Raw genomic sequence first — 19,611 nt, 5'->3', positions numbered from 1 at the left:
GACATTCTTCCTGCTCTCCTCCCACCCCCAAACCACCCAAGAAGTCCTACTGAGACTATGTATTCTTTCCCACCAAAGTGGGGATGAGGATGGAAATGATGTGTGTGGGTAGTTCCAGTAATCCACTTCTTGGTAGCAGTACCAACCTTATGAGGTAGTCAGAAGGGACCCTCAAAAATAACCCAGATAGAGATCCCAATCACAGCTGGCTGACATAGAACCCAGACTTTAAGGAGAGTTTTTGGAGAGGAGATAAGAGGAAGAATAGGATATAGATGTCAGCCAAATGCAAAAGCCTCATCGGTTTCACTGATTAACGTTCTAAATGAATACACAGGAGCTTCAAGCTTTTTTTTTTTTCCTAGGGCCAATAAGGGAGGAAAAAATGGAGAGGGACCTCAGACTCACTCTCATGGCAGTAGGTGCCAGTGAAGCCACTCTCACAGGTACACGTGAAATTACCCCCAGGCTGGCTGATGCATCGTCCATGGGGCCCGCACACATTGGAAGAGATGAATCTTGTAGTGTTGGTGAAGACTTCAATTTCACAGCTGTCTATTACTGGACATGAGAAAAGGAGGAAGAGAAGGGGAGGAACAGTGGATATGTGGCTCTGAGTTGTCCAGGTTCCTGTCTGTCACACCACTCCATCATTTTTGTACACTTTATCCCCAAATCAGAGGCAGAACAGAGTTCAAGCCTGCCATTTGATGAAAAGGGTAAGTACGCCCTAGGGCATGAATACTCCATCTTCTTATTTATTCCTGGTCATCTCGCTTCCCCTGGGACTGAAGTGGACAAAGCTCTGGCCTAGAAATCAAGAGGTATGGGTTCTAATCCTGGTTCTGCCACTGATTCAGAGTGACCTTGATAGACTTATTGTATCTATGCCAGTTTCCCTACTTGTAAAATGGGGACAATAGCCCTCTTTTACAAGGTTACATAAAAATCAAGAGAGGCAAGCTAACCTCATGTATACTATGAAAAGCACTGGCATTTATTAGCTATGTGCACTAGACAAATCACTCTGACCTCTCTGAGCCTCGTTTGTTTCCTCATTTGTAAATTAGAGATAAATGTCCTCACACTATGTGCTTCCCAGGGTTGTTGTGAAGGGAGTGGTTTATAAGCCTCAAAGCGCAAGAGAACTGTGCACTATTTTTACTGTTATAGGAGAAAATGGATTTGAAAGCTTTTTGAAAAATGTGAAAACCTATAGAGATTTGAGGGCAGTTTTTAAAATGCCACAGTTTGACAATGAAGGTCAAAGTTAATGCTAATACTACTTACTGGGGACGATAAAGCATCATTTTTTTCCTAATCATTTTCAATACCTTCACAGAATCTTGGAGCTGGAGATACACGGGACGTTTACTCTAACAGTCATATTAAGCAGAATCCCATTTCATTCAGGTGGAACCACAGTCCAGCTTTGAGGAGCAACACTAGGGTGGGATTTCCAAACCCTAAACTGAGAAGGATCCTATTATAACATCTTCAACAAGATGCCTCTCCCACCTTTCATTTAGTTATTCCTTTTAATCTCTGCACATGTTGGGAAGGAGGGGGACTCCTACCACTTTGCCATATGAAGAAAACGGATATCCAAAGAGGGACAGTGACTTGCCCAGAGCCCTTCAGTAACCAAGGGTCAGAGTTAGGATTAGACCCTCAGTAATGGATGGCTCATCAGTGCCCTGAGCAGGTGACAAGAGGGCCTAGCAGACTCAGTGTTAGAGCTGGACGGGGCTTTAGCTCTGTACTCTAACCTCTTTAGTTTATAAGTAGCAAGCAAGGGCAGAGCAGGGATTAGAACCCAGTTCTCTTGAATCAGAGCCTACCTCACACCACTGACTCTACCGGGTGCTGCCTTCCTTCAATTATTAAATTGTAATCTGCATCCATGAAAGGAGCAACTACATGAATGAGCTCGCAGATCCACTCAAGTATCAAAGAAACAATTATTCCCCTTTTCTATAGCACTTTACAGTTAATGAGGTACTTTCCCCCTCAAATCCTGTAATGTTAGGTTGTATAAGGACTATCATCCTGACTTTACAAATAAGAAAACTGAAGCCCAGATAAGAGAAGTGACTTGCCCATAGTCATACAGCCAGTTAAGTGTCAGAACAGATGCAGACCCAGGTCTCCTGCCTCTTTGCTCATTTATCCAATAGCATTAGACCTCAACCCTGTGCCCTGGGCTGAAAAGTATCATCTCTCTCCTATCCATACATGCTCCCACTCCTTGTCAGCAACCCTGCCCGCCATGCTGTGTCAAAAGGCTTGTGTCCTGTGGGGTTGGGGGGAATCAAACACCTTTGCAAGAACCATTCCTGCAGTGGTCTTTAGGGTAGGAGCAATTCTTTCCATCATAGTCTTCAGGACAGGCACAGTAATAATCTCCTTCCAGACTGTAGCAGCGGGCTCCATTCTGGCAGGGGTAAGGCTCACAGAAATCAATGTCCACCTGGAAGGACAAATGCCAGATATGAGCTATAGCTTCCCCTGGGGAGATTGGGGGTTCCCAGGCCTACCACAGGAAACAGGGCCATGTCCTACTAACCTTGGGATATTTTAACATAGCAATGTTACACTCAAACCCTATGCCCTTTCTTCTCCAGGTCAATTCTTTCAACTAGTCCTGAGAAGTGGGAAGGCCACAGGTATGAAACAGAGAAGGCACATTTGAAACAGCTGAATCTTCCTCCTCATCTTAGGGAGTCATAGGTGGGTAACACAATGAGGGGTGGGGAATGGTGGGGCATGGCTACATCTGAGTAAAAAGGGATCAACTGGGTCGAGGGGCAGTTCTATACCTTCCTAGACAAACCCAGAATTACTTCAGGAAAATCTAAGTCAAGCCTCAAAAAAGTTCATTTAACTTTAGTGAATTATTATGCCTTCTCCCAATGCCAGGGAGAAGACCCTGGTTCTCAAAGACCATGCCAGGGAAGCACAAGTGTTGGCAGATCTCAAGAAGCTGAAAAGCCTTCAAGGAGGACGTTGGTGACGGGCTGTACATCTGTCATCCAAGGACTAGGTTCAGTGGAGTGTGGTCAAATTCATCACCAATATATTAGCACAGAGGTAAATTTTCTTAGTTACAACTGCTCACAAGAAGAGTCTGCTAAGGCATGGATATGGTGTACTAGGATTCCCACCCATAACATGATGAAGCTATAATGTATTGGAATGCCAAGTCCAAGACTCTGGGTGTAGGAGGTACTCAGACAGATAGAGTCTGAATTATTTGTTAGGTTTTAATACATTCCACATACCCCTCCCTCCATTCTCATTGTTCCTTTTCTCCTCTTCTGCATGTCTCATAGCATCCTGCCTAGTCACCTAACACTGTGCTAGACTGTGAAGTCACTGAGGGAGCTGAGCAGTTCTCATTTACCCATGACCCTACCTCTACAATGTGGCCCTACAAGGGATCATGTTAATAGCTGGGCTGTGGATATGTGTGGTGATGAACACCATGAGATTCTTTTCCTCATCCCAGAACTTGCAATATCCTCCATCTGAAAAAAGACTTATCCTTGATTAACTTGGGGCAGTGGTGTCAAATAAAAACAGAGGCCACTAAGCTATATGTAAGGATCCCTGTGGGCTATACATTGACTTAGAAAACCATATATTAGCATTATGTTTTACTATATTTTCATTTATTTTGTTAAATATTTTTCAATTACGTTTAATCTGATTCAGCAGCACTCAGGAATGTTGTCAGCCCCATGTCCGACAGCTCTGACTTAGGGGACCACTGTTTAAAGAATAGTAACTCAGAAAAAGAGTTTTTTGAAGGTGACTACTGATCTTTTTCATTCAATTACAGAATCTTAGAATCTCAGCATTAGAAGAGATGTCAGAGAACACCTAGCCCAAACCACACTTGAATGAAAATCTCTTGTATAACTGCATTCCAGCCATCCAACCCCTGACTGAACACTTCCAGCAAGAGGAGGCTTCAGTCCCACTCAAGGCAACCTCTTCCATTCTTGGATAGCTCTGCCATCTTGAAAACGAATCTTCATTTTGAGCTGGTCTGCATTTTGCTAACAAAGTTGCAGGTTCTAGTTTTGCCTTCGAAGGCCACTTAAGTCAAAATCAGTTCTGTCCTTCCAAGTGACAGACCTTTGCATGTTTTAACATAGTGATTATCTCTCCATATCCAAACCCTTAGCTTCTCCTCCTTCAGGTCAAAAATCTCCAGTTCCTTCAACTAGTCCTGATTCGTCAGTTTCCAATCCTCTCAACATCCCGACTGCTCTCCATCTTGTCAATAGACTTATTACAATTTGGTGTCCAGAAATGAACACATCTGATGTGGTCTGACCAGGGCAGAGGACAGGGAGACCATTATCTCTCTCAGTCTTGATACTAGATCATCAGTGCAGCCTAGTGGAAGGCAGTGGCTCTCACAGGTCATGCCAGAATATCTTAGAAGGAAACATCTGTGTTTCTCCAAACATGTCTGTGGGAGGCCCAGCCCCAAAGCTTCCCAGCCAAAGTGACTGAATCATGCAGAGGTGCACTCCCTGACCTTCACAGGGATGGTGTGGTGTTTCCTCTGCCTGCATACAGAGGACAGGGGGTGGGGAGGGGACTGGGAAGGCATCCAGACAACATGTGGACTTTTCATTCACGACAGGAAAGCCCTTCAGGCCACTCGAGGCTGTGCTGGCTTCAAAAGCTTGTCTGAAATGTCTCTTTCAAAACTGAAACTCTTATTTTTCTCCTAAGCATCAGCCACCATTTTTGAAATTCAAATTTAAACAAAATTCAAACTCCAATGCCAAGGGGTCCTTGTAACAAAGTCATTCATCTTCTCAGAAACAGGCTTATCCTATTTCTATGCAGAATTTACCATCATGTTCCAGCAAGCAACACCAGGGGCCAAAGGAGATATACATCTGGGCCTCCCTCCAAGGAAGCCCCATAGAACTCAGAACACCCCCATTCTATCTGTCAACATCTTCAGAGAAGAAAGATGACCATGTGCCTCTCTGTAAGTATTCTTTCTACTCGCTGTCCCCACCATCCCTCCCTCAGTGTACATGATCTCCAAAGAAATGATAGGTAACATTTAGATGTTGCCAATAATAGATTCCAAGTATTGTTCTCTGTTTGCAAACCAGACACTTTAATCATTAACATGGGGTTTCAGAGCAGGAAGGGATCTTAGAAAATCATCCAGCCCAGTGCTTTCATTTTATAAATGATGAAACAGGCACAGCAAGATTAAGGGATTTGATAAAGCTCACAAAGGTTAAGCGTCCGAACTGGAATTCAAATCCAGGCCTTGGGCTCCAAATCCAATGTTCTTGTCACAATTACCACAAAGCGTCCTAAGAAGCAGTGCAGGAAACCACACAGCTTAGCTGGGATGTTTCCCTGTGTTTTCTAGGGGGTACTGCTGACCCTAAGGGAAGCATTATGAGAATGAAGCAAGCTCTCAGATCTCTCCTATCAGACACCTCCACTCATTTCCTTCCAACAGTCGGAGTTTCCCTTTCCAATTTCCACTCGGCGCCGGGCACTGATGAAGGAGGGTGGGGGTAGAGGGGGGAAGACTTCCTGTTACAAGGAAAACAGCCAGCCAGTTCAGCCTATTTAATTTCAGCCCAGTCCCCAGTCTTCACGACCCCTCACCCATGGTCAACAGCCTATACTGAGAGTCATGGAATTCCAGATCTGGAAAGGGCCTCCAAGGGCCCCAAGCTCAATATTTATCTGAACAGCAATCTCCTCTATGACATTCATCACATTAAGATTGTGCTCTTAGACATTTAGTGACAGGGGAGCTTGCTAATGTTCTGAGGCAGTCCAGTCCACTTCTGGAAAGCTCTAATTGTTAAGAAGTTATTCTTCATATTGAGGTGACACATGCCTTTTGTAATTTAAGATCACATAATCTCAAAGCTGGAATCTGAGCAGAAGCCACCTATCAAGTCCAACTCAATACCTGAAAAAGAATCCCCTCTATGACACTTCCAGCAAGTGCTTGGAAGATTTCCAGTGATGGGGAACTTATTACCTTACCACAGCAATCAGTTTTACACTGTTCTGATGGTTAGGAAGTTTTTCCTTAAATTGAGCTGAAATATGCCTCATTCTCTCCCAGACTAACATGCCCAAAGCAAAACAGCTAGAAGATTCTTTTTAAAAATCAAAACAAACCCTGGGGACCACGATAAGAGAAACAATAAGTTAAACAACACAAGGAGACTTTTTATCACTTACTACCTCCCATGAAGCCAGATAGGGAGCCAGATGGGGGCCTTGGTACTTTTGTGTATTCCCATTACGGGGTAAAAAAGGCCCTGATGCCTCTTGAGAAGGGAAGGGAAGTTGGATCACGAACAACACTTTTTATTTAGAAACAAACACCTCACAGTCTGCAGGCCAAAATGGATTCATTTAGAATTAGAAACATGTTAGAATTTAGAATTCTATCTTGCCAAACACTAGGCCTCAGCAAAGTAATAAGATGCGCTCACATAGAAAGGAGACCTGCATCCACTGATTCCTAAATAAAATAGAGAAGACAGACCTGTAACAACATACCCAGGTCACACCTCCCAGGGACTTCTTCACAGAAAGACCTCATAGAACCAACATTGTTTTTTTCTGGAGTACTCTGGGGTCCTTGGACTTTTGAGATGACCCTTTTTATTCTAGGCTTCCCTGCCATGGTCCCATAAGCCCATATGGATACCATCAGCATTCCCTGGGGAAAGAGAAAGCCATTCACTTACCTCACAGAAGACACCAGAGAAACCCTTCACGCAGTGGCAGCGGAAGCCATCCACTAAGTCCTCACAGAGCCCCCTGTTCTGACAGGGGTTGCTGGCACATTCATTCTTCTCCAGCTCACAGTGCTTGCCCATAAAGCCCCGGGGACAAAGGCACTGATAGCCATTCACCTCATCCTGGTTAACACAGGGCAGAGAACAGGACTGAAATCATCATCATCATCATCATCATCACTCCCATTAGATTTGCAAAGTGCAACCCTTATATCAACTATGTGAAGTAGGCAGTGCCACATGATGTTATTTTTAATATTATTATTCTTGTTTGACATTTTGTAGATGAGAAAAAAAACTGGGCCTCAGCAGTATGATTTACTATAGGTCACATAACTAATAAGTGTTAAAGAATCAGGGCTAGAACCTAGGTCGCAGGATTTAGTGCTAGAAAGGATTTGATCAAGTCCAACCCCATCATTTTACAGAGGAGGAAACTGAGGTCCAGATATTCAAAGTAACTTGTTCAAGGTTACAGACGCAGCTGGCAAGGCCATGATTCGAAACCAATTTCTCTGAATAAATTCAATAATCAGGAAAGGTGAATGATTCCTAGGAAGGTGAACTCATGAAGGAAAGCAAAGAATATTTCCCATCCATCTTTTCACCTCTCTGACCTCCAGAGTGTGAAGCACAGGGCTAGTCTGACAGCCATCAATCAGTAAATATTGACCATTTGGCTGAAGAATATGGGCCTTGTGGATCACAGAAAAACTTTATATCAGCTCTGAGGCTTCAAAACTTATGGTTGAAGTCAATGGCTCTAAAGGAGCAAAATGAATGGATTAAAAGTTTAATGGAAAATTCTGATTATAAAATTGAAAAGCTTTTGCACAAGCAAAATAAATAGTCAGAATTAGAAGAGAAACAGTTACCTGGGGGAAAAAATCCTTGCAGCATGTTTCTCTGATAAAGTTATATTAGGGAACTATTTCCCTATATGTAAGAACAAGAGCTATTCCCCAACAGATAAATGGTCAAAGAATATGAGTAGGTAGTTCTCAAGGGAAGAAACTCAAGTTATCAACAACCCTGTGAAAAAAATACTTCAAATAACTAATAAAAAATGAAAATTAAAACATCTCAAGGTTCTACTCACATACCTCATGTTGGCAAATATGACGAACAAGGAAAATGACAATTGTTGGAGGCACCATGGGAAGATAAACACACTAATGCACTGTTAGAGGTATGAGTTGTTTACACATTCTGGAAAGTAATTTGGAGCTATACCTGAAAACTCATTAAACTGTGCCTACCCTTTGACCTAGCATTACCATTACTAGGTATATAACCCCAAAAAATAAAGGATAAGAGGTAAAGCACCCACTTACACAAAAATATTTATAGCAGTACTTTCTGATGTTGTAAACTATGGGGGTGCCCACTATTTGGGGACTGGCTGAACAAATTATGGTATATGAAGATATAAATAATGAAATATTATTGTGTAAAATGATGAAAGGGATAGATTCAGAGAAATTTGTGAAGACTTGTATGAACTAAAGCAGAATTGAAGTGAGCAAAACCAAGACAACAATTTATACAATGACTGTAACACTGTAAGGAAAAACAACCTTGGAGCACTATAATTAATCCAATAACTAACCATAACTACAGAGGACTGATGACAAAGTATGCTGCTCACCTCTTGACAGAAACGTTATGGATTAGAGGTACAGAATTAGCCATGCATTTCCAGATACAACCAATGTAAGAATTTGTTTTATGTGACTATACCTATTTGTTAAAAAGAAGGGTGTTATGGAAAGGGGCAAGGAGATTGGGGTGTGAATATAGTTAATGTCAAATAAAGTTTGTTTGTTTAAAAAAAACCAACCAAAGCATGCCCTAAGCCAACTCTGAATCACATCTTCCTTTCTGCCTAACGTCTAGGGCTTGCATTCTGAGATATGTTGGCATCTACTAGACACAGAAAGGCTGACACTTTGGATTAACATGCCTGGCACATAGTAGGCACTTAATAAGTGCTTACTGAACTGAAATAAAGAGATTGTTACCTTGCATGTGCCTCCATTCTGACACTGCCCCCGGCAGTCATTGATATCTAGGAAACAGAACACAAATTTTACTATCTATTCCCAAACACAGAGGATAGGAGGGGGAAAGGGAAGAGAGATAAGGAGGGGTAGAGAGGGAGAAGAGAAAGAGGAAGAAGGAAAGGGGGAGGGGAGGGGCAGGAGGGAGGGAGGGAGAAAGAGAAAGAGAGAGAGAGAGAGCGCACAGGGGAAGGGAGGAGAGGGAAAGGGGAAGGGAGGGACAGATGGACAGACAGATGAGGGTTTTTTTCAAACCAAAGAACATATGCATTTAGGTCAAACTCCTCCTCTACTGGTGAGAGATTCAGAAATCCATGAATACTGAGCAAGCATCCAGGGAAGAGGTGCAGGTCTAGTGTAAATAACGGTTACATATGTGTATATATTTTTGGTGGACCTGTGACCTCATTGGTAAAAGGAAACTCTTTCTAACAATACAACTGGGTCTTAAAGTGTTGCCTAGGGCAAAGAAAAAGAGGCTAAGGGTCTTACTCCACAGCCAATAAAATATTAGTGGCGGGACTTGAACCCATATCTGTTCTACCTTAAGGCCAATTCTCTATCTACTGAGCCATGGTGCATCTCATGAAAATAATAACTTGTATGATTTTCATAGGACTTTAAGGTTTACTTTCTCCTCACATCAATCGTGTGAGGTTGGAAGTGAAAATACCATTACTGATTCATCTGCAGATGAGGAAACTTAGACCCAGAATGCTTAGGTGACTTCTAAATCAGTCACCCTATTATAAAAAGCATCTCTACTGACTTCCAGCAGGCACTGGATCAGCCATGTTAAGACTATTAACTCACTTGAACTTTTGGCTCAAGATATCATTAGGGAAAGAAAAATCTGGAGTACCCTCAGTCTAGAAAGTCACCAAGAAGATGAGGGGATAGACATAGATACCTCATAAATCTATTGAAGAACTAGGGACTTTTCAGGAGGAACATGAAAAAGGGACTTGTAAGGGCCCAGAAAAGACCACATACTTTATATTTCAGGGGAACAATCAGGCTGACACTATCAAAAGGGTCAAAAAGGGTATGGATGACTTTCTTGAGGTCAGAGCAGAAGGGCTTAAGGAAAATGAATATTGTACAGTTTATTCACCAATCCGGGCCCATTCCTGCAAATGAAGTGCTAATGCTTCCTTCCCAGGAGCCTCCAGAGGGTCAAGGAGAACCTGAAGGGCTTCCTCTCCATTCATTTCGCTGAGCAACTTACAGAATCAAAGAATTTCATCTACTTCAATTCCCTCATTTTACAGGATGGGGGAATAGAAGTCAGAGGAAGGGTGGAGGGAGGAAGTGTTCAAGGTCGTAAGGATACGTGTGGCAGATCAGGGGGATTCAAACCTAGGTTGTCCCATGTCTCGCAGTCCTGACATTTACCCACAGGGCATTTGCCCTCTGAAGAAATGAGACCACTCCTCCCCCAGACCCCTCAGAGGCAATACTAACTGATGTGACAATTCACTCCTTTCCATCCTGGGATGCAGTCACAGTAATATCCACCAATCAGATTTTTGCAAGAAAAAGCATTAAGACAGGGCTTCCCCTCACATTCATTAGCGTCTGTGAAAAAAGACAGAGAAGAGAATAAAGCTCATACCGCCAGACACAGACTCCTGCACATCTACCAAAGCAAGATGCCAGCTCCCGCACACCCACCAGAGCCCCCATGCCCAGCAAGCAAGAGCAAAGGAGAAAAGAGGGATGAGAAACAGGAGACACTGACATTAGGACACAGGATAATTAGTCTAGTAAAACTACCAGAGCCTAAGGGAACAACAAGGTGACAGGACAAGAGACAGATGAGGGGAAAGTGGGATAGGGAACACGTGGACTGGTTAGTCTTAGCTCCAGCTCTGCCTCTTGTGCCTGGCTACTTGACAGCCTGGCACCCACATGCCAATCCCCTCACTACCACCTAAGATCCTTGTACTGAACACAGGAAAATTAAATACTACCCCCAACCCTGGTGAGAGTCAGAAGGGAAGCTGAAGCTCCAAAAAGATAGAACAGGGACATCACAGGATACATCACACAAAACCTAAAGCCTTGGTCTGATGAGACTCAGGCAGAGAGTATTGTGAGTCAAGTGAATAGGTGAGTCTGCCTGGAGAGTAAGGCAGGGGGAAGCAGCCACGGGTCTGTGTCCCTGGGGTTGAGCATACTTCCCAAGACCCCAAGAACATCTTCTTACCCAGCTGGCACGTCGTGCCCACCCACTGCTGGGGGCAGATGCACTCAAAGCCATTCACCTGGTCAATGCAGGTGCCTCCGCGGGCACAAGGGTTGGATGCACACTCATCAATATCTGCAAAGAATATTCATGTAAGAGGAAAAATTCAGAAATCGGGGAATATGCAGAGATCTTGACCATTAGTCAGAGATACTATTTGAGGACCCATTGCTAGTCCAAGGCCCAGTGCTAGTGGCAAGTGCTGAAGGGAAGAGATGAATTCCCCACCTGTTTAGGAACCTCCCTCCAGAAAAAGAGCACTGCTGAGAATAGACAAAGATGAAGGTTTGAGAATCTACATGCTTTCCCTTCTTTTCCCTCACAAAACCAAGCACAGTGGAACCCCTGCCCTGGTCTTAGCTTCCTAAGAGAGCTAAACAGCTCCCTAAAGGGAAGGACTTTGGTTTTCTCTCTAGAGCAGCTATACATAGAGCCATACCAGGAAGATCCATTAGACATTGGTATTTCCCAAGGTCCCGTCCTTGGTCTATTCTCTTCTTTCTCTACAATCACTCCCACGACAATCTAATTTACTCCCACTGCTTCAGCTACCTTCATATGCAGAAGCCTCCCAGGTCTGGATATGCAGCCCTGACCTAGACTCTGAGCTCTAGACCCATGTTTCCAATGGCCTCCATGACATCTTCACCTTAATGTTCTACTGCCATCTAATACATAACATATTCAAGTCTCTCCCCTGAAGCCTGTTCTTCTAACTTAACTATTTCAATTCTCGCCACTACTTTCTCCATGTTTGAAACCCCTTTTTAACTCTTCCCTCCCCTTCACCTCACATATCCAATCAGTTACCATGTGCTGATGATCGCCCTCCCTTAACACCAATTTAGACTACTCTGTTGCTCTAGCCCCTTAGGGGGTTCCCCTCTCTTACCACCCACCTACTCTTGCCTTCCTCCAATCCTTCATTCACATTCTGCCAGATCTGGCTTACAGGTTTGGTTATATTACGCCTTTAGTGACTTATGAAGTTCAATCTCTTTAGCCTGGTAGTGCTAAATAGTGAACAATAATTTATATGTTAAGCATTTAACCATATGCCAGGCACTGTGCTAAATGCTGGGATGCAAATAAAAACAGCATTTGCTCCTCTCTTCGAAGAGCTCATATTCTGATAAGAGGGACACACAGGTATACTCAATAAATATAAAGAATAGAGGGAAGCTAATCTCAGAGAGCTGGGAAGACCAAGAATGACTTCCATCTCCTGGAACAAGTATATATTTTTTTCCCATCAACTCTTTTTCTCATCAAACTCCTTCCTATTACAGCAAATGTGGGCATTTTCCATATTTCCTTATATTGTTCATTATATGGCTTGCATTCTCACATAAATTGTGAGTTTCCTGAGGGTAGGGAACTGTCTTAAGCATTTCATCCCATGGCACAGTCTGGCACAAAGGTCAGAGCTTATTAAAGTGACTGCTGAACAAACAAATGCATGAATGAACGAATGTGAGCTGACTGCGTATCCCTTGTTCGTACTGGCAAGCAATCAACACTTTTGAGTGTTGAGGATTACAGTCTATTTGCTTAGATACTCTTTCTACTACCTGTACCCATTCCTGGGGGGGAAAAAGGCCCCATGTATAAGCTGTGAAGTACCTACCAATGGCACAGGTGGGCCCACTCCACCCTGGGGGACAGTGGCACTCAAAACTCGAGGAGACTTCGTGGCAGGAGCCACCATTGGCACAGGGATTAGACACACATGCATGTTCCACTGGGGAAAAAACAAAATTCCTGTAAGCCACTCTCTGTGGTAACGTGCCAAGCCAACAGAGGAGAAAAAGACAGCATTCTCCAATTAATGCCTCCCTTTACCTCACCCTAACCACATTCCCAGTTACTATGGTTGAGGTCAGGGCATGTGTTTCTACAGGAAAAGGACCAATTGTTTTCATTTCTTATTATACCCTTCCAACTGCCCTAGGAAGGAGGCAGGATAGAGGTTACCATGCCCATTTTACAGATTAGGAAATTAAAGCCTGGGAAAGTACAGTGACTTTCATATGGTGGCAAAATAGGGACTGGATCCCAGGTTTCCTGAGTACCTGCTCAGATCTTTCTACTGAGCCACACTGATAATAGTTTCTCAGCAGGGAAAAAAGAAGCAACCAAGAAGGAGTCCCTTGAGGCCCCACGGTAACGATGCCAGGAAGGAGCCAAGGCACCTTGGCACCAGCATTCATACCGATCTCACAGTTCTTTCCCGAGTAGCCGTCAGGGCAGGCACATTGATACTGGTCTGGCTCTGCATTCATACATGTTCCTCCATTGGTACATGGATGGTGGTTTCCACAGTAGTTTAGGTCTAGGAACATAGAGAGATAGGCTTACATCCCACAGTCTCCAAAGTTACAGCTCCTATATGTTATCAGACTTTGGGCCAGAATAGTCTCCCTTCCTCAAATTCCAGTACTCGGGGCAGCTAGGTGGTGCAGTAGATAGAGCAGGACCTGAGTTCAAAATCCGGCCTCAGACACTGTGCAACCCTGGGTCATCTAGCCTGTGCCCGAAGACCTCTAGGGATGAGAAGGCTCATTACCCACTGAGGCAGCCAATTCCATTTTTAGGCAGCACTAAATGTTGGCAAAGTTTTCCTCACATCAATAGTCTCCTTTTTATCAGATCCTGTTTTCCATTTTGGTTTCTACTAGTCACTATGGCCAAGGTCCACTGGAGTCCACTGAGATCTAATTTGCTTTTATCCTTCCCTTCCACACAGTGCATAGAGAGCAGTTCCTCTCCTCCTTCCGCGCCAAGGCTGGAACCGAACAGCGAGTACCTTTGTCACAAAGAAGTCCTCCCCAGTTGGTCTCACAGTTACATTTCCAAGGCTCTGTACAGCTCCCATGCAGACAGCCAGGATAAGTGACACACTCATCGCAGAACCTTCCCTGCCAGCCATAATGACACCTACAACAGGAGGGAAAGAACAGTCAGGAGGCATAGAGCTGCCAAAGGCGGTTACACGCAATTCAACACAAATACATCTTGAACTAGGTGCTAAACACTCCTTTGGGACTTGGCTCAAACATACGCTCTAGTACAACTATGTGTAAAGAGTACTCATGTTCACTCCTTGAGAGCAGCCAGGAGGATGAAGGGAGAACACAAGGAACAGGGACGCTATCTGCCAGACTTTTCTCATCTTTACAATGGATGGTCGATAGGCCACACATCCTACGATGTGCAAGTCACTAGGCTAGGCACTGAACATGATAATGATGCCGCACACTTTTATTTTGCAAGTTAAACTTCACAAATCACTTTGCTCGTACTACTTCTGTGATGAAAGCAGAACAAATATTATTGTCCCTGTTTTACAGGTAACCAAATCTCAAAACACATAAAATACTTTGCTTATGGGACGTGTAGCAGGGAAGTATTAGAGTCAAGGTTTGAACTTAGAGCTTCCAAGTTCTTCTTATGACACCACGCTGGTTCTGCTACATCTCTACAAAGACACCTATGAAGTAGGCCACACACTGAAAGAGTTAACATTGCCATGAGGACAAAGACATGTACACACACCATTCTGATACAAGGAAGAATGTGATAAGTAAAAATGTGAGGTGGAGACAAAGGGGTATGAGAAATATGAGATGAGCAGAGTGTGTGCGTGTGTGAGAGAGAGAATGAGAGTGAGTGTGTGTGTGAGAATGTGTGTGTAGGGAGGGAGGGACAAAAGACGGTGGAAATAGAGATGGCTCAATGAAGATCCTGAAGAAAGGGGAAAACCTCAACAGATGGAGACAGGGGTAAGGAATCAATTCTCCTTTCGGAGGGTGGTGTGAGTAAAGACCAGGTAATGAAAGAAGGCAGGAAGAGAATGAGACAAAATGGGTCTAGTCTGGCTAAGCGTAGAGGGATGGTGTCACACTCAAATAGCAACTAATCCCTGTGTCTGCAAACTGACTGAGAAAACCACAAACTGCCTCTAGTTTGACACCTCTGGTACAGGGCACAGGGAAGAGGAGTAGTGTAAAGCAGCTGGTGAAGTGGAGCTTTAAAAATCAGGACAAGTGTTTATCCTGTAGGCAATAGGGAGCCACTGAATTTTTTTAAGTAAAGGAGTAACATGATCAGACCTGTGTTTTAGGCAGAGTGGAGGTGGGATGAATTAGAGGGAAAGGAGCTGGAGATCAGGAGACCAATTAGTCAGGAGTCTATTATTATAGTCCAGGTGAGAGTAGATGAAGGCCTGGGCTGGAGTAGAGGCTGTGGGAGTGGAATCCGAGAGGCCCGGCAGGAAGCAGTGGTCACAGCTTGGCCCCCGCAGCTATGGGATAGCCAGGCTCTGGCTATTTTGAGGGTGGGGGGAAGGGCTAAAGGGAGAGGGTCAGAGGGACAGCTGTCTTGTCAGTTTCCTAAGAGTTATTTTAGGAGCAAGTCTACTCTGTCCACAAAGTATCTGGAAGGACAGGCACTGGTGTCCTTACTTAGTAAAGTAAGGCATAGGAAAGACCCAAAAAGGAGAAGATGAGAAACTAAGGGAAAATATGACTACTTTCTATACTCATAAATACATCCTCCTGAGGGAAGGTGGGGGAGGGGGGAGTCTATGGACTGGGCAGCGTGTCAGGATTCCACTCAGAGCCATTTTTTGTTTAAATATTAATAATAAAGTCTTTCTCCCCTGCCCCCCCAAAGTTGGTCTCCTTGTCCAAGGAGAAGGAACTTAGGATTTGGTTTGTGCTGCCAGGAAATAAGAGATTTAATTATTCAGGCAACACAATGTATAGAGAAGGAGTGTGAAGAACTCCATGACTTTGGGCAAGTCAGGGGTACTCAGCATGCTCTAAGACTCTAAGTCACAGAAGAGGTTGCAATTTGCATTGTGAGAGATGCTTCCTCACTGGGAATTCCCTATACCACCGAAATCATTAAATAACTCAATTTCTCCTCAAATCCTCAGTTGGTTTGGAGAAACCAAATCAAGCCAATCTAATTCCTGTGTAAGACAGAGAGATGGAGACAGTTTGTGAGGTTCTAATCATACCCTTACCCATTACAATCTAGTTAGCTAGGAGAAAGTCATTTGTACTCTGATTTAAAAAAATTTTTTTTCTACTTTGATCTTTTGAAAGGTCTTCTTCTTCTTCTTCTCCTCCTTCTATAATTGGGATTAAGTGACTTGCCCAGGGTCACACATCTAGTAAGTGTAGTGTTTCGTCTGAGGTCAGATTTGAACTCCTGACTTCAGGGCTGGTGCTCTATCCACTGTGCCACCTAGCTGCCCCCACAGAGTTTCTTCTTAACAGTATGGATCACTACCCATCCCAGCCTTCTTATTATTGTAAAATTTTAAGTTATGGACTAAAACAAGCATTTCTGTAACACAATAATAAAAAAAAGATGAATGTTCTCGTGCAATTTTTGACCAAATCTTTCCAAAAGGATAGCATCTAGTCAATATGCTAGACATTGTCCTCTAGGTCTTTTCATATTAAACAGAAAAGAAAGGAGATAGCTTTCCTAACTGTGCACAGGAGAATACTTAAAGCATAACGGGGATCATAAAAGACAAAGTGGATAATTTTAAGTAGATAAAATTGAAAGGCTTCCTTGCCCCCAAATAAAATCAAGGTAGATGGGAATTAGAGAGGCAGTGAAATGGGGAAAAATTCCTTGCAGAATATTTCTCTGATAAAGATCCTTTATCTATGATACAGAGAAAATTTATTTATATATATATATATATATATATATATATGTATATATATATGTATATATAGGACAAAGAGAGCCAATCCTTATAGATGAATGGTAAGAACATGAACATACAACTTTCAAAAGAAGAGAAGAAAGCTATCAGCAATCATGCAGGGAAAAAAAATACTCCAAATAACCAATAATCAGGGAAAAAACAAATTAAAACAATTTTGAGGTTTCATCTCACACTCATCAGACTGTCAAATGTCAAATCAAAAGAGGACAAAAGAGGAAAATGACAGTTATTGGAGGGGCCATGAGAGGCTAGGCACACTAATGCATTATTGGTGGAACAATGAATTGGTCCAGCTGTTCTGGAAAGCAATTTGGACAATACCCTCTGATTGCAGGGTAGAGAAATGAGCTCTAAAACCTCCATTTAAGGAGAGCCCCAGGCCAGCTGTCTTTTCATATCCCACCTGGCAGCACTCCTTTGGAATTCTCTATTAAGCCTCCGTGCCAGGTTTCGTGCATGGTCTTCTTCCCATAGGATTATAAGCCCCTCGAGGTATAAGGAATTGTCTTTCTTTTTCACATATGTATCCTTAGCACTTAGCACAGTGCCTAGCACATAGTAAACACTTAATAAAGTTTACTGACTATACCTACCCTTTGAAGCAGTGATACAACTACTACTCACATATACCACAAGAGGCCAAAGAAAGAGGGAAATATATTACATAAACATTTATTGCAGAATTTATTGTAGCAAACACCTGCAAAGTGGTTGCTCATCAACTGAGGAATGCCTGTGCAAATTACAGCATCTGAATGTAATATGATATTGCACTGTAAGAAATGATGAAAAGAATAGGTTTAGAGCAACCTGGGAAGACTTGTATGAACTGATCAGAGTGAAGTGGGCAGCATCAAAGAGCAATTTATATAACTACAATAATGTAAAGGAAAACAACTTTGAAAGAAAACGCAATGACCCACTATGACTCCAGAAGACTGATGAAGCATGGCAAAGAGATAGACAGACTATATATGCAGAATGAAATCTACGTTTTCAAATAAAGCCAATACGTGCATTTGTTTTATTTAATTATACTTATTTGTTACAAGGGAAGGATTCTACTGGAAGGGGAGGGAATGTTGGTGGATAGTGACAGTGATGTAAAAAGAAAAATATCAAAACATATTTTAAAAATTCACAGAAACAAGCAGAAAGAAGTTTAGAAAGGGACATAAGCGCAAGACAATTTTGTTACCACTGGGTTAAATTCAATATCCACTTAGAAACTACACAGCTCCGTTTATAACCCTTATCTTCTCTTCGTACACTGAAATGTTCCTGTTGATGTTTAGGTTTCTAACAATTTTTAATTGAAAATACGAAGCAATTGTGGCTTATGAAAAATTTTTAAACGAATCAATTATGAGAGCACTAAGCCTATCTACCTCTTATCCCTCACCATCATTACAGGACTGGAGCATCTTTTCCAGTTATACACGTACCCATCTCTGAAGTGGCAAGCTGCCCATGATGTTCTCATAACTATCACATCACCGTGGTGAAAAGCACCATTGAAGATTTTTAGTTCATCCCATTGTTCTTAAGTTAGACTCCACTTAACAGGAGACAAGAGAATGGACTATGGAGGAAGAGAGATGGATTAAACATCCTGTAGGTCTTCCTGTCATGTCCCAGACATAAGTGACTTGCCCAGAATCACACAGCTAGTATCTGAGGCTGGATTTGAAGTCAGGTCCTCCTGACTCTAAGCTCTACCCACTGTGCCACCTAGCTGCCCCAATCTTCCAGGCTTTTAGAGAATTCAAAGCTCATACTTGTAAGACAAGGTCAATGTCAGGGTTAGTGCGAGGTTCTTATTAGTGATAGGCCCATGCCACTATGACATCATATTTGATGGTCATAGTCCGTTGCTGTATGAGGCAATTCTGAGGCTAATTCCAAGAGACACAAAATGGCCCTAAAGAAATCCTTTACTTTGTTCCTCTGAATATTCCTCACAGTGATTCAATTCTTTCCAGAGATACTTTCTAATGTTTTCTCAAAAGGCTCAACAACAAGAAACCTTTGAGGTCCAACTCATGTGTTACTGCCTCCCAAGAAGTCAACCCAGATTAACCCTCACTAATCTCTTCCCTTCCTAATCACAGAAAGCACTATCTGTAACCATCTATTTCTAGTGCTTGATTACATTATCTATCCCCTGAACAAACGCTATCCTTTGTCTTTAAAAGTGGTCCCTCCATTCCAACCACACTGTGGGCTCCTTAAGTGCCAGGCCTACCTTCCTCTTAGTGCCCCAGACTGTGAGATCCCAGAGGATAAACCCAGGGTCTATTTTTCGTCTATCTCCTGCAAACCAGACTTTCTGAGGCCAGGAATGGTTTCAGTTGTCTTCTGAGGCCCATTGTCTTCTGAGATCCTTAAAGACACGGCCTGATTTTATTCCTCTATCTTTTCCCAGAAAAGATATGCTGGGCACACAGGAGCTCAGGAATATCCACCCAAACTGAAAGGTGGAAGAGACCTCAGCAGATCTTCAGTCCAACCTCTACCTCAAAAGGAATACTGACTACAGCATACCCAGTAAGTGGTACTCCAGCCTTTTCCTGAATCCCAGTTCTGTCTTTCATAACCCATAATATCCTCAGGACACTCATTCTAGTTTTTGATTATTAGGAAGTTTTTACTTATATCAAACTTAAATTTGTCTCACTGCAACTCCCACTCATTCTTCTAGCAGAAAGATAACACATGACTTTGTCTATCCTCTTT

The 19,611-nt window shown here is 42.9% G+C and overlaps 1 protein-coding gene and 1 long non-coding RNA gene across 2 annotated transcripts in view; one reads left to right on the top strand and one right to left on the bottom strand.

The window, feature by feature from the left end:
* Positions 1-19,611, bottom strand: part of JAG2 (jagged canonical Notch ligand 2) — a 143,706-nt gene that overhangs the window by 31,402 nt on the left and 92,693 nt on the right. The window contains 9 exon segments of the mRNA XM_020991252.2: positions 409-561; positions 2,320-2,470; positions 6,765-6,938; positions 8,837-8,883; positions 10,340-10,453; positions 11,085-11,198; positions 12,751-12,864; positions 13,336-13,455; positions 13,930-14,060. Of these exon segments, the coding sequence (XP_020846911.1) occupies positions 409-561; positions 2,320-2,470; positions 6,765-6,938; positions 8,837-8,883; positions 10,340-10,453; positions 11,085-11,198; positions 12,751-12,864; positions 13,336-13,455; positions 13,930-14,060 (1,118 nt within the window).
* LOC110211754 (uncharacterized) lies at positions 557-16,520 on the top strand. Its single transcript, XR_002325489.2, has 5 exons — positions 557-719; positions 2,625-2,730; positions 2,920-3,090; positions 3,842-5,014; positions 13,870-16,520. It is a non-coding gene; the product is annotated as an uncharacterized LOC110211754 (long non-coding RNA).

This window comes from Phascolarctos cinereus, unplaced genomic scaffold (genome assembly GCF_003287225.1).
Source record: "Phascolarctos cinereus isolate Bilbo 61053 unplaced genomic scaffold, phaCin_HiC Scaffold_2;HRSCAF=192, whole genome shotgun sequence".
Taxonomy (NCBI): domain Eukaryota; kingdom Metazoa; phylum Chordata; class Mammalia; order Diprotodontia; family Phascolarctidae; genus Phascolarctos; species Phascolarctos cinereus.
The sequence above is the reverse complement of the archived record's forward strand: the minus strand, read 5'-3'. Positions and strand labels throughout refer to the sequence as shown.